At 35.3% G+C, this 13,784-nt stretch overlaps 1 protein-coding gene across 1 annotated transcript; it reads left to right on the top strand.

Moving 5' to 3' along the window:
• The first annotated feature begins 2,939 nt into the window (after window positions 1-2,939).
• POTLX-3 (lipoxygenase) lies at window positions 2,940-7,070 on the top strand. The gene is given in 9 exon segments (NM_001287987.1): window positions 2,940-3,176; window positions 3,758-4,047; window positions 4,142-4,382; window positions 4,479-4,820; window positions 4,920-5,005; window positions 5,142-5,249; window positions 5,359-5,663; window positions 5,770-6,033; window positions 6,148-7,070. Coding segments are annotated over 9 exon segments (2,589 nt in total). The 5' UTR covers window positions 2,940-2,977; the 3' UTR covers window positions 6,902-7,070.
• Window positions 7,071-13,784: the final 6,714 nt, after the last annotated feature.

Raw genomic sequence — 13,784 nt, 5'->3', positions numbered from 1 at the left:
CCGGAGCTGATGGAATCATTAGAATTGGATTCTGATGTCATCTTCTTGAACTTTTGATCTAAAATGATCGTTCAAGGTTCATAAGCTCCAAAACACAAAAACTCGCACCAAGACCAAACGAACGACCAGGTGACCGAACTGTCAGTCCCAGCAAGTCATAAATGACTTGGGGTCGCTATAAGAACGCTCTAAACGACACACAGAAGGCAAGACACAGAAATGACCAAGAGGGTCATTACAGCCACTCTCCTATATCTTAAAAAATTTAGTAGTTATTTACTTAAACGTGTACACAAGTGTACATTATGACTTATAGGGTCCAATTAGGTTATAGTTAGTTACTTGCTTTCATTCCATTCTTATCTAGACTCGTGTGCATTCTTGTTAGATTTCCGTTCAATACACCTCTGTAGTATTAGATTCTTGCTTTTCATATTGTCTTTACTTTTCAAGCTCAGTCGGCCTACGATGCCTACTAAGTATTTGTTGTTTTTGTACTCATACTACGCTTTGCATTTGTTTTCGTGATGCAGGTCTGAGTACCGATCATCGGCGCTGATATCGAGCCGGTTGCAGCAGAACTCGAAGACAAGGGTGAGCTTATGACGTTTTGGATTGTTCATGTCTTCTTCTAATTAGTTTGACTAGTCTTTTCCATTTTGAGACAAGTATGTATATTTTTTGCCAACTTTTGGGACTTGTATTCTTTTATAGTAGCTCCGTACTCGGATTATATCTTTTATTGTATATATGTTGGATTCTAACTTATCTCCCACTGTTTCCTTTATATTATAATTGTATCTCATGTTATTTATTATTTCTACCTTGTATGCATATTACTTGTTGTTTCGAGTTACAAATTGACTTATCTATTGGTGAGTTCTAGTAGGTGCCATCATGACTCGAGTTTTTGGGTTGTGACATTGTTCTGGTTCGAGGGGTCGTTTGGTTTGAAGACAAATTATAGCGTGATTAGTTATGATGAGATTATTAGCTATTTTGAAATTAATTGTTTGTATTATTTCTTAGTGAATGTTTGGTTTGTTGTATTAAATGTAATATGTGTTGCTTAATTGCTAAGAATACATTGTTTGTTTATAGAAATACCCTTCATAAGTATAAATGACGTGAAAAGTAAGGTATAAACAGATTTGAGAGAATACTTTTGTCATTTCCACTATTTTATCCGAAATAAGGTATCCAATTAGAGATAAATATAACTTATTTCAGTACTAACTATTAATGGTGTGATAAGTTATTTCAAACTTGCTAAATAAACAAATGATTAAGGGATAGTTAAAATTTATTTATCCATCATTATCAACTATTTTTTCTTAGTAGGATTTCTTTTAGTTTTCAAATAAATAAATTAAGATTGGAGTGCATGAGCCATTTTATTGGTAACCTAATTGAAAGTGTACGTGAATATGATAAAAAGATTAGAAAGATGACTTCTTCAATCAAAGTAGACGAAGGTGAAAGTTGGTACTTTCCTAAGGGAGAAACATCCGAGAAATAAAATCAAGCAAACTTTTAGAAGACTATGCCAATTGACAAGAGAAAAGTAAGCCTACTTTAATCTAACAAGCTAATGAACGTATCATTAGAAATTTTAAACTATTATTTTATCATTATAATTAAAAAGTCAGTCAAACTGGGGTAATCTAATTACCAAACAGAAGTTGACCCAAGACTCAATATCCCAAACACGTCATCATTCTAAATCCATATCCCAACACCACGCGTGACACGTCAAACTTAACTTTTTTTTATTAGTTTTTTTGCTGTTTTTTTATAAGGAAATAGCTCATCGTTGAACTTTGAAAAAAGACTTATTTATATTATTTGTTAAAAATTTAGCTTATTTATGTCACTTTTTTTTAAGAAAATGCTCATTGATGTCATTATTTGTTAACTAAATGATATAAGATGAACCAAACTTTTAATAAATGACATAGATTAACCTTTTTCTCAAAAATGGATGACATTTTGAATCTTTTTTCTTTAAAAAATTATTTAATTAATGGCATGGCCGGATCATAATTGACCACGTGTAAAAAATGGTTTTGCAAAATCAGAACTATTTATCAGTTAATAAATAATGACATGGATGAACCTTTCTCATATCGAAATAATGTAGATGAAACAAACTTTTAACCGATGACATAAATGAGTCTTTTTTTTCTCAAAGATAGATAACATATTTGAGTTATTCCATTTTTAATTTTTTTTATATATGTTCAAATCCATATTCTAAAATATTTATAATTGCTTTGAACTGCGTCATATACCTACCAGCTGGCGGCTAAACTGAAAGGACGAATTCAAGTTTAATATTTTCCAAAATGGACTAATGCAGAAATTCCAGGAAAAATTCGCATTAGATTTCAGTCCACTTGATTGCCTGTGGGACACAAACGACCAATAGGGGCTGCTTCAACAAAATATTACTAAATATATTTTTTAAGATAAGATCAGTAAAAGTTAGCCAAGAATCTTACGTTCAATGTTTAATTTAGTAGTATTCAAGTTTAATTCTTTCATAAATATATATTGGCTTTCTTTTATCTTTTTTCTAATATATTTTCTTTTGTCCACATTTATTTATGCTAAATATTAATTGTAAATTCGGATATGAAAATTTTGTAATAAAATTTACATTTTTGGAAAGTGGTATAAATCATATTTGATTATCAACTGAAATATTTCAACAACGAAATTTGGTCAAGAAAAAACAACTCAATTAACTCTTAAAATTTGTCGTGCCACGTAAATTGGAGCGAAATAGACAAAGTAATATATTTTGACAAGCAGATGCTGCCGGCTATAAATACCGACTCGTCCCATTGTAACTTCACATAACAAAACTCATCTTTCTCGATTGTTTATTTATTTGTTTGAAAAACTTAGAGATCGAAAGTGTTATATTATAAGGTATTGTTTTTCACTCTTTCTGTTAAGAAGATAATATATCATCATGTTACTGGAAAAAATAGTGGAGGCTATCTCTGGGAGAAGTGAGGACAATGGAAAAAAGGTGAAAGGAACAGTTGTGTTGATGAAGAAGAATGTACTGGACTTTAATGATGTCAATGCCTCTCTTCTTGATGGAGTACTTGAGTTCCTTGGGAAAAGAGTCTCTTTGCAGTTGATCAGCGTTGTTCATGCTGATCCTGGTAATTACTTCTTTAGCTTCCCTTGTTTTAAACTATATATAGATAGGTCCATCAATATTAATTCCTAAAATGTTGTGAAAGTGGAGTACTAAAATAGAATCATCTCAAACATTTTAAAATATCTCAAAATAAAACGACTATTATGTAAATTGTGAGTCAAATTCGATCTTGTCACTACGCCACAAAAATGATCTTTGCAATTATTTAATTGCGGTTTTTCTAGAGGCAATTGACATTCTTTGAAAATGTCTCTAAAACCTATAGTGACATTAATCCAAATTTAGCCATCAAAAGATAGGGTTGACCACAAAACGAAGAACGAAACTTTACGACTAACTTTTTTTCTCGTAGACGTTCACTTGTACTGACAATTTACTTTCCTTCTTTCTGAAACGATTAAACTGATTGTCAATAGATGTTGAATTTATTTATAAAAGGTTAAAGGTTTGAAGGGTGTTTTATCCTAAATTGATAGTTGAATGAGTTTGCTATCTAGTTGATTAACCTTGTGAGATATTCATATTAATGGAACTAACTATAGATGGAAATTTAATATTTAGTGAATCTGATCGATTTAACAGGAAACAGTTTACAAGGGAAACGTAGCAATCCAGCTTACTTGGAGAAGTGGCTCACTACAGGAACCTCATTAGTAGCAGGTGAATCAGCCTTTGACGTCACGTTTGATTGGGACGAAGATATTGGCGTACCAGGGGCATTTATTATCAATAATTTCCACTTCAATGAGTTTTATCTCAAGTCACTCACCCTTGAAGATGTTCCTAATCATGGCAACGTTCATTTTGTCTGCAATTCTTGGGTTTATCCTGCTAAAAAATACAAATCAGAACGCATTTTCTTTGCTAATCAGGTATATATCCGGCATTACATATATGATTTATTTGAGCATATGATTAATTAAAAGAGAAATTGTTTAGTAAGAAGAATTTTGATTATTAATGCAGGCATATCTTCCCGGTGAAACACCAGAACCATTGCGCAATTACAGAGAAAAAGAATTAGTGAACTTGAGAGGAAATGGAAATGGAAAGCTTGAGGAATGGGACAGAGTTTATGACTACGCGTTATACAATGACTTGGGTGATCCAGAAAAAGGCAAACAGTATGCCAGGACTATCCTCGGAGGATCTGCTGAGTACCCGTACCCTCGGAGAGGAAGAACTGGCAGAAAGCCAACAAAAGCAGGTTATATTATATTTATTATCGTCAGAATCATTTATCATGTTGATTTTGAAGAAAGCAACTTCAGCTGACATATATCGTGTTTTAAATTTTAAACAGATCCTAAAAGTGAAAGTAGGATTCCACTACTTATGAGTTTAGACATCTATGTACCAAGAGACGAGCGTTTTGGACACATTAAGTTGTCGGACTTCCTGACGTATGCTTTGAAATCCATTGTTCAGTTCCTTATCCCCGAGTTTCAAGCTCTCTTTGATAGCACACCTGATGAGTTTGACAGCTTTGAGGATGTACTGAAACTTTATGAAGGAGGAATCAAATTGCCCCAAGGCCCTTTTCTTAAAGCCCTCACTGATAGTATTCCTCTAGAGATTCTAAAAGAAATTATCCGAACCGATGGTGAAGGAAAATTCAAATTCCCAGCACCTCAAGTTATTCAAGGTATTCATAATTACTTCCTGAGACGACGTACCTATTACCATTGTTGTATTATCCTAGATGTTTGTTGTTACGTGTGATTTATGGAATATTTTTTTTCAGAGGATAAAAGTTCATGGAGGACTGATGAAGAATTTGCAAGAGAAATGCTTGCCGGAGTAAATCCTGTCATAATCAGCAGACTCCAAGTAAGTTGGCTTCATTGCGATCACATATATATCACAGACTTGTGTTTCGGAAAGAGGAGTTATTAACTTTGTTTCTACTTCACCTTTTCGTTCCGTGCTTATAACATATTGTCTTATGTTTTTTTTTTATCTATAGGAATTCCCTCCAAAAAGCCAGTTAGATTCTGAAGTATATGGCAATCAAAACAGTACAATAACCAAAGAGCATATAGAGAATACACTTGATGGGCTAACGATCGATGATGTAATTCATTTATCTCTGTCTTCAGATTATTTTGCTTAAACACTTTGAGTAGGAGTAGATTTCATTCATAAGCCCTGAGTAATAACTCGATTACCAATGTTATTTACAGGCAATCAAGACTAACAGGCTTTATATACTAAACCACCATGACATCCTTATGCCATATGTGAGGAGAATAAACACGACAAACACAAAACTCTACGCCTCAAGAACTTTGCTATTCTTGCAAGACGATGGAACAATGAAGCCGGTAGCAATTGAACTAAGCTTGCCACATCCAGATGGCGATGAACTTGGTGCTGTTAGCAAAGTCTATACCCCAGCTGATCAAGGTGTTGAAGGTTCAATATGGCAATTGGCTAAAGCTTATGTTGCAGTGAATGACTCGGGTGTCCATCAGCTAATTAGTCACTGGTAAAATTCTATTTTTAGACTTCTCTAAAGGAATTATGAGTCACAATTACAACTTCAGTACTTTGTCAAATCATATTGAACTAATATGTGTGTCTCATTTTCTCAGGTTGAATACACACGCAGCCATTGAGCCTTTTGTGATTGCTACAAACAGGCAACTAAGTGTGCTTCACCCAATTCATAAGCTTTTACATCCTCATTTTCGTGACACGATGAACATAAATGCTTTGGCAAGACAGATCTTAATCAATGCTGGTGGAGTTCTTGAGATGACAGTTTTTCCTGCCAAATATGCGATGGAAATGTCAGCTGTAGTTTACAAAAGTTGGGTTTTTCCTGAACAAGCACTTCCAGCTGATCTTATAAAGAGGTATACATTATAAATTTAGAACGAACTTTACTAGAAAAATATGGTTGTTGATGAAGTTTAATTTCCGGGTATTTTGATTTTGCTAATATGAACTATAATATCATTTGATTTTAGGGGAGTGGCCGTAGAGGACTCTAGTTCCCCACATGGTGTTCGCTTGCTAATTCAAGACTATCCATATGCTGTTGATGGCTTAGAAATATGGTCAGCAATCAAAAGTTGGGTAACCGAATATTGCAACTTCTATTATAAATCAGATGAATTAGTTTTGAAAGATAATGAACTCCAAGCGTGGTGGAAGGAACTTCGAGAAGAAGGACATGGTGACAAGAAAGATGAACCTTGGTGGCCTAAAATGCAAACTCGCCAAGAGCTAAAAGATTCTTGCACTATTATTATTTGGATAGCATCAGCACTTCATGCAGCAGTCAATTTTGGGCAATACCCTTATGCAGGTTACCTCCCAAATCGCCCAACGTTAAGTCGAAGATTCATGCCTGAGCCAGGAACTCCTGAGTATGAAGAACTCAAGACAAATCCTGACAAGGCATACTTGAAAACAATCACTCCTCAACTGCAGACATTACTAGGAATTTCTCTCATAGAGATATTATCAAGGCATGCATCAGATGAGATTTACCTTGGACAACGGGACTCATCCGAATGGACAAAGGATCAAGAACCCATTGCTGCTTTTGAGAGATTTGGGAAGAAGTTAAGTGAGATCGAGGATCAAATTATACAGATGAATGGTGATAAGAAATGGAAAAATAGGTCAGGGCCTGTTAACGTTCCATATACATTGCTCTTCCCTACAAGTGAACAAGGACTCACAGGCAAAGGAATACCTAATAGTGTGTCAATATAGTACTTTCATTTAAATCTCCACATCGTCAAGTTTCATTTTTTTCTTTTATTCAATTACAACCTCAAGTTTGTGTGATGTAACTTTTTCTTGATATATTTCAATATATATAGATGTATTATATGTAATGGTAGAACATTTGAATAAGACAATAATCATATTTTTCCTTCTATATCTCTTATCTCCATTTTCATTATTCAGGATTGCTCACATTTTAAAATGTAGCATCAATGTAATGTCCTATTTCTTGTGAATTTATTTTTAATTATGAAATGACCATTTTTCCCTTCCCCTTAGCATTTTCATGCGTAGTTTGTGTTCCGGAAATGGTTGGTATGGTCCCCAATGCGATCGGATAAGTTTTTGGTGATTTGACCCCTCTTGAGTTGAGAATTCATGATATGGTTGACTTTGGTCAACATATTGAGTTCCGAGCGTCGGATGGGAATTCCGCCAGTTTTATTGCGTCCGCAACGTCAAGTTTGAGCTAGTAAGCTGGTTGTTCATGTTTCCGAGGCCTTAGGTTGAGGTTTGGGCGTTTGGGCTAGAAGTTGAGTTTTAAGCTATAAGAGTGGTCCGGAAGGATATTGCCATCATTTGACCTCCATTTGAAAATTGAACGATTCCATTGAGTCTAGAATGTCGAATTTAGTTAGGTAGCATGTCCAATTTATTTTTATCGAACTTCGAACAATTTTCGAGGTTCCGATCGGAGACTTTGATCCTTGTTTTTCATATTTTCTGAAATCAGGTGCAATGGGACCGCATTAGCGAGTCCCCTAGAGCGTTCAAAAAGGGTGGGCGACTGAGGCACCGCGATCGCGGAGGGTTGGGGCGCGTTCGTGGGTGAACAGTGCTCCGCGAATGTGACATTGTTCCTGCATTCGTGAATGTTTGACAGCCAAGTGGGCCGCATTTGTGGCACCTATCCCGTGTTTGTGGACCTCATTTTTCAGACCTGACAGTATATATTTGGGAATTCATCCCATTTTTCACTCGTTTGGGAGCTTAGGAGAGGAGATTTTAGTGGGGTTTCTTGAGGTTAATCATTTTGGTAAGTGCCTTTATCTATTCTTTATCAATTCCTTTAAGTTTTATCTTCCAAAACTCTATTAAATCTTGAATTCAATGTGGATTTTTGGGGGTTTTCTCCCAAAGTTAGAAAATTAGTAAATTCTTGATTTAGAGCTTGATTCTTGCTAGTTTTAATGGATTTTCAACCACAAACTCATCTTGACTTGTAGAACTTGATTTTCAACTAAAAAATTATTTGTAGCCTTTCAATTCCCGTTGTAATTTTTGGACTATTTTACCCTCGATTTCTAATCCTATCAATATGAGTATCATTAGGGGCCTTTTGATGAACTCTATCCATTCTTAATAGTTGAGAATCCTTTCGGTGATCGTGTGGTTGAGAGAGTGCTCCGATACAGTTGCTCAACTGAAATTTTGGCCTTCGAGGTAGGTTTGGCTATTCCTATTTTAAACTTAGATGAGTAAGTGATTTGTAACACCTCAGAAAAACAAACTTGGACTTTTCAGCAGAAACAAGTGAACCACAGAGGGGTTCACGGGCCGTGATCAGGACCATGGTCCGTAACCCATATCGTGGTTCACACCCACCCAGAAGTGGTGGACCACAGATCTCTTCACGAGACGTGGAACACCACATGAGCCGTGGGAGGGCTCGTAGAGGAAGGGCAGAAACCACCCAGGCTCAGGCATCAGACCGGAGCCCTTCACGGTCCGTAGTCTTGATGACGGGCCGTTGTTGCATCCGTGAACTTGAGCCAGCAGACCCAAGCCCAAGTGAAGAACCAAAGTGGCCTTCATGATCTGTGGTCCCTCACACGGGTCGTGGTAGGGCTCGTGAATGGTCACCTCCTTGAACCAGTAGACACTGGCCAACAACCACGACCCACTTGACGGGCCGTGGTCCCAACGACGGACCGTTAGTGGCGCTGTGGTCGGCGTCATCAGATTTTAAGTTAACGTTGTTTTGGTCTTTTTTCCTATGTGTTGGACAATTAAACTACGTCATTTAACCCTTAAACTACGTCGTTTTACTTAGTTTAGTCCTAGTAATTTAGTCAGAACTTACCCAGAACGATTATTCTCCCAAAATCATCAAACTTTGAGCAAAAAGGAGAAGAAAGAAGTGAAAATCTCTCAAGAACTAGCAGAAGGTTTTCTTCAAGTTTCAACCCCAAAATTGAAGGATTTCTCCGTAGATTTCATCACCAGGTATGTGGGATTTCACTAGTGGGTTCCTTTCATCCACTAGGTCCCTAAAACTCAGTCAGATTCTTGATTCTCTATATCTTGTTTAGACTTAGGGTTTCTAAAACCATGGATAATTTTTGTGATTTAGTTGTTGTAGTATTCGTAACCAAATTATCATGTTTTCTTGGAAAGTTTGCTTAGTTCCTTGCATAAAACTCTGAACCCTAGTTGTGAAGATTCTCTTAGTTCATGAATTAAACTTGCTAGGTCTGTTAAATAGATAAATATGCTCCATTTTTCGAATGTTACATTGTCAGTTCCTAAATATTGCATTTTCAGATTTGCATGTCAGAACATTGAGCTATCCAATATTTTAGTTATCTTGTGTCATACACATTTCCAGTTGGGAGTAGGCTTGGCACCAAGTTGGACTAGGGTTCAGCGTACCCTCATAGTCCTAAAACTACGTGCCCCCGTAGGTTTATAAGTCCCCTTTATGGGCATCAGATTTAGTGATCACACCAGTCATGCCTTTATACCCCTGGCAAGGTATATTGGGTTCTCTCGATGGGGTGTATACATCGGACTCTGCGTTTAGCTCACTTGGTTTTATGTCGGTTAATAGTAGCTCCCACAGTCAGACTCTAGTGCATTTGTCCAGGTTTTCAGTTTATACCTCAATATTCAGTCTCAACATGTTTTGTTCATGATTAGTACTTGGTCAGTGCATTTAGCTGAGCTTTCAGTTATATTTTAGCATGTACATTTTGTTCAGATTATATCATTGCTCATTTATGCTTTGCTCAGCTTATATATTTGTTCAGCTATATTCTATATCCTGCATGCTTAGTACATTCCAAGTACTGACGCATACTCTGCGCTACATCCTTTCATGATGTAGGTTCAGGTATTCAGCATCTAGATTAGTTCTCGATCCGTATTCAACAGCTTCACTGGTGAGTCCTCATACTTAGAGGACAATAAACATGTTTTTCAGATTCAGTCTTTCATTTCAGTTTTCAGTTTTCAGCTTTGCTAGAGTTAGCTGGGGGCATGTCCCAGCAACTCTAGTCAGTAGAGGCTTTTTAGACATAGTATTAGATTAAGCTTTAGCTTTGAGTGACTGTTCAGTATCATTAAACTCGTAGTACATTTTATATATTCAGCTCAGTTTTGGGTATTCATCACTTCCAGTTATCAATTGATTTAGCTTCCGCATTAGTTCATGTTTTCACAAGATATCTTTCAGTATGCTTATGATATGCCAACTTCAGGGTTAGATTGGGGTCACTCGTGATCCTAGGTCCCATGTTACGTCAAGGGGTAGCCTCGGGGAGTGACATGATCTTTCTTAGGAAGTCAACTGTGAAATGATTTGTAGTATGAGTTTTAGCTGTTGGTAAGTGTTGGCCTTCTTGTGTTGTTCGTGTGATGCCTATTTGTGATGCTTAGTCTGTGTGGAGGCTTGTGCGATACCATTAATTGTGTTAAAAATCTGTGATATTTGAGTAATTGCCCGAGTGAGGGTCTGTGTGGATTATATTTATATTTGACATTGAGATGCCCGATTTAAGGGCTTTAGTTGATTTTTGAAACATCTTGAAAATGAAAGAAATGATTTTGTAAGTGGTTTTCACTGATTTCAAATGGATTCCTCCACTATCCCTATCATTTGAGGATTTGTTTCATGAGTTCTCAATTTGGGGACTTTATGTTATTCAAAAATCTTGATGACTTGATTATGCCTTTGTGTGGTATGTGTTCGAACATATATTATCACTTATATAATCATAGATATGTCATATAACTTAATTTTCACATATACATCCTCTAAAATATGATTTAAAAAATAATGATCTCAAACATACATTTTTGTTTGAGAAATATATATTTATGGTCTTTCACTACTAAGTTCTTCAGTTTTTATTTATGTTTAATTATAAGGTTCACTCTGATTCCACTCAAAACATATGAAAACTATGCATTTTGTTATTTAGTTTTTCGCCTAAATAATTAGTACCTTCATTGTACTTATTGCATACCTCATATGTGCTATATGTTTCATGCGATGTAGATACAAGTGATCATTCTTAAGATCAAAGTATTCATTCATAGTTTAGTAGTTGGTGAGTCCTCCTTATTCAAGGACATAATTTAGTTGTTTCTCTCCATGTCCCATGATACACTCAAATTACACCTCCCTAAAGAAGCATAAGCGGTCGTTATCAAGTAAAGAACCCAACTTGTAGGTTGGGGTCGATCCCACGAGGAAAATAGTTTAGACTTTAATTTAACTAACACTTATATTCGATTAGTCAAATTACTTCCAGAAACAAGTAATTAAAAGGCGGGTTTTTTGTGAAACAAATTGTAAGAATTTAATAAGTAATCAGTAATCAAAACTCAATTTTGGTTGTTATCAAGATGAGAGAAATAACTAGGGTATACGTGTTCCCCACAAGCTCATAACGTAGTAATCCTAGTAATAGCAATCATTTCCTAGTGTACTACATGCAAAGTGATAAGTTAGGTATCTCTAAATCCTTGGTCCGGCATCTAGAGAATTTCACCCCGCACCTTGGTCCGGCTACGTGTGTATAATTTACTAACCCTTACCTTTACCTCATATTAGACATCATAATCGATGTTTGGCTTAGTTATTACTTCGCACCAATTGACACTAGCCTATTAGATAGTATCACACTAAATCTATGTTGATTATTCTTTTCTTGTTGATTACCTCCTTGGTCCGGCAAGTAGCAACAAGGCGAGTTCTACACATGCACTCGTTAAAAAAACTTCTAAACGAAAGAATTATCAATGAATGCAACAACACTATTCAAGAATTGCTTAGTTACTATTCATACTTTGTTAATCGCTCATGGTTCCCACAACCCTAGTTGTGGGGTTTAGTTACCCATAATCATATGAACACAATTCATTGTTTTAGATGAAAAGAATTATGAACTTACGTAAGAAGAATAATAAACCCAGAAATTCAACTTGAATTGCCACACCAAATCTTCAAAACGAACTTAGAAAATTAAGAATTGTTAAAAGTTGCAAGTTAATCTCCCAAGTCAAGAATTAGAACAAAAGTAATTAAGTCTAACCCCAAATAAGAAAAAGAAGAAGAAAAGAACCCTAACAATTATTTCCTATCAATCATCTCTCTCAAAATAATACTTCTATGGACTATTTATAGATATAGAAAATCCTAAATAAAATGATTAAGTCCAAATTAAATTATGAATCCAAAACAAAAAGGAATTGAATTCCTTCTTTTTTCCGCCGTGTGAGCTGTCCGTGAACAGTACTGCCGCCTCACAGAATTTGTGCCTATCTTCAGATTCTTACGCCTGGCAGCAGAATTGCAATTGTAATTGCACTATAACTTATGTATTATTTTATAACTTTTAATTCATTAAGCTGCCTGCTTGATTTCCTTCTTCAACCTTCCATGTTTAATTCGTTTTAGCTTTAAACTTCTTCATTTTTCCACCATTTTAATCCTACAAATACAATACACAATTTAGCACAATTCATAAAATTTAAGCTCAAAAATGATAAATATAAATAATAAATAATAAATGTGAGGCAAATAATAATTAAAATATATATATCTTTGGCCTCATATCAACACTCCACACTTAAATTTTTGTTCGTCCTCGAGCAAACATTAAAGCTCATCCCAAAAAATATCATACTAGCAATGTCATCACTTTGGTTAATACACACAATTAGCCATATACCAATTTCACAATATTAAGCACACTTATCAATCATTATGCAAGACATCCAAATAAACAATAAACCTCTAACCTCTAACCTCCTAACCTCAAGAAAGGACTTTGAACTCATCAAATTTAATCTTGCTCCCATACTCTCATCAAAGAAAGTTAATAACATCACCTATTTATCATGAAACAAGTGCCCTCACAAAAAGAAATAGTTCACACACTCAATTCAAAAGATTGAATCTAAATTAAGGACTGCATATCAAGAACAACTCTCACACTCACAAATAAAATTCACATGTATGCACAAAGAACCATAGGCTTGTCCATTATGTACATCTCCACTAATTAAGCATGCTTGAATAGAATCAAATAGGACTTTAACGGGTTGTAATGTAGGCTAGGGAACGGGTAGGAAAACTATATAATAGTGACTTACACTTCCTTAAGCACTTTGCAATTTTTAGACTTCATCACCCATTATTTTCTTCTCTTTATTTTCAGCCCTCTCTTCAACAATTATTTCACAAGTAATTCTCATCATCTCAAGAATGTTTCAATCATTATTATTTGTTTTAGTTTTTCTTCATAATAGCTACCCTCAACTTACGTATTTTACATGCGTTAAGGTGCACGATGTCCTTAGAAGGACCAGGGCCATCATCAAAGTAACTTTTTTTTCTCATGTCACATTCTTTTTTTTTCATAGCACATTCTTTCAAAGAGGACTTTTAAGCACTTTGTAGCTATCATTAATTAACTTTTCACTCAACCATCCCTTTTTCTCAAAATTGATAATTAGAATAAATCTATGCTATAATGCTCAAGGAAGCAAGGTGCAAAAACTAGGGATTCAACAAAATAGTCAAGGGTAAAATATGGCTACCAACAAAAGGCTACAGGCTCAAAAAGGCTAACTAGTGATA

The sequence above is a fragment of the Solanum tuberosum genome, unplaced genomic scaffold, assembly GCF_000226075.1.
Source record: "Solanum tuberosum cultivar DM 1-3 516 R44 unplaced genomic scaffold, SolTub_3.0 scf00045, whole genome shotgun sequence".
Classification (NCBI taxonomy): domain Eukaryota; kingdom Viridiplantae; phylum Streptophyta; class Magnoliopsida; order Solanales; family Solanaceae; genus Solanum; species Solanum tuberosum.
Note: the sequence above shows the minus strand (reverse complement) of the source record. Positions and strands in the feature narration are given on the sequence as shown.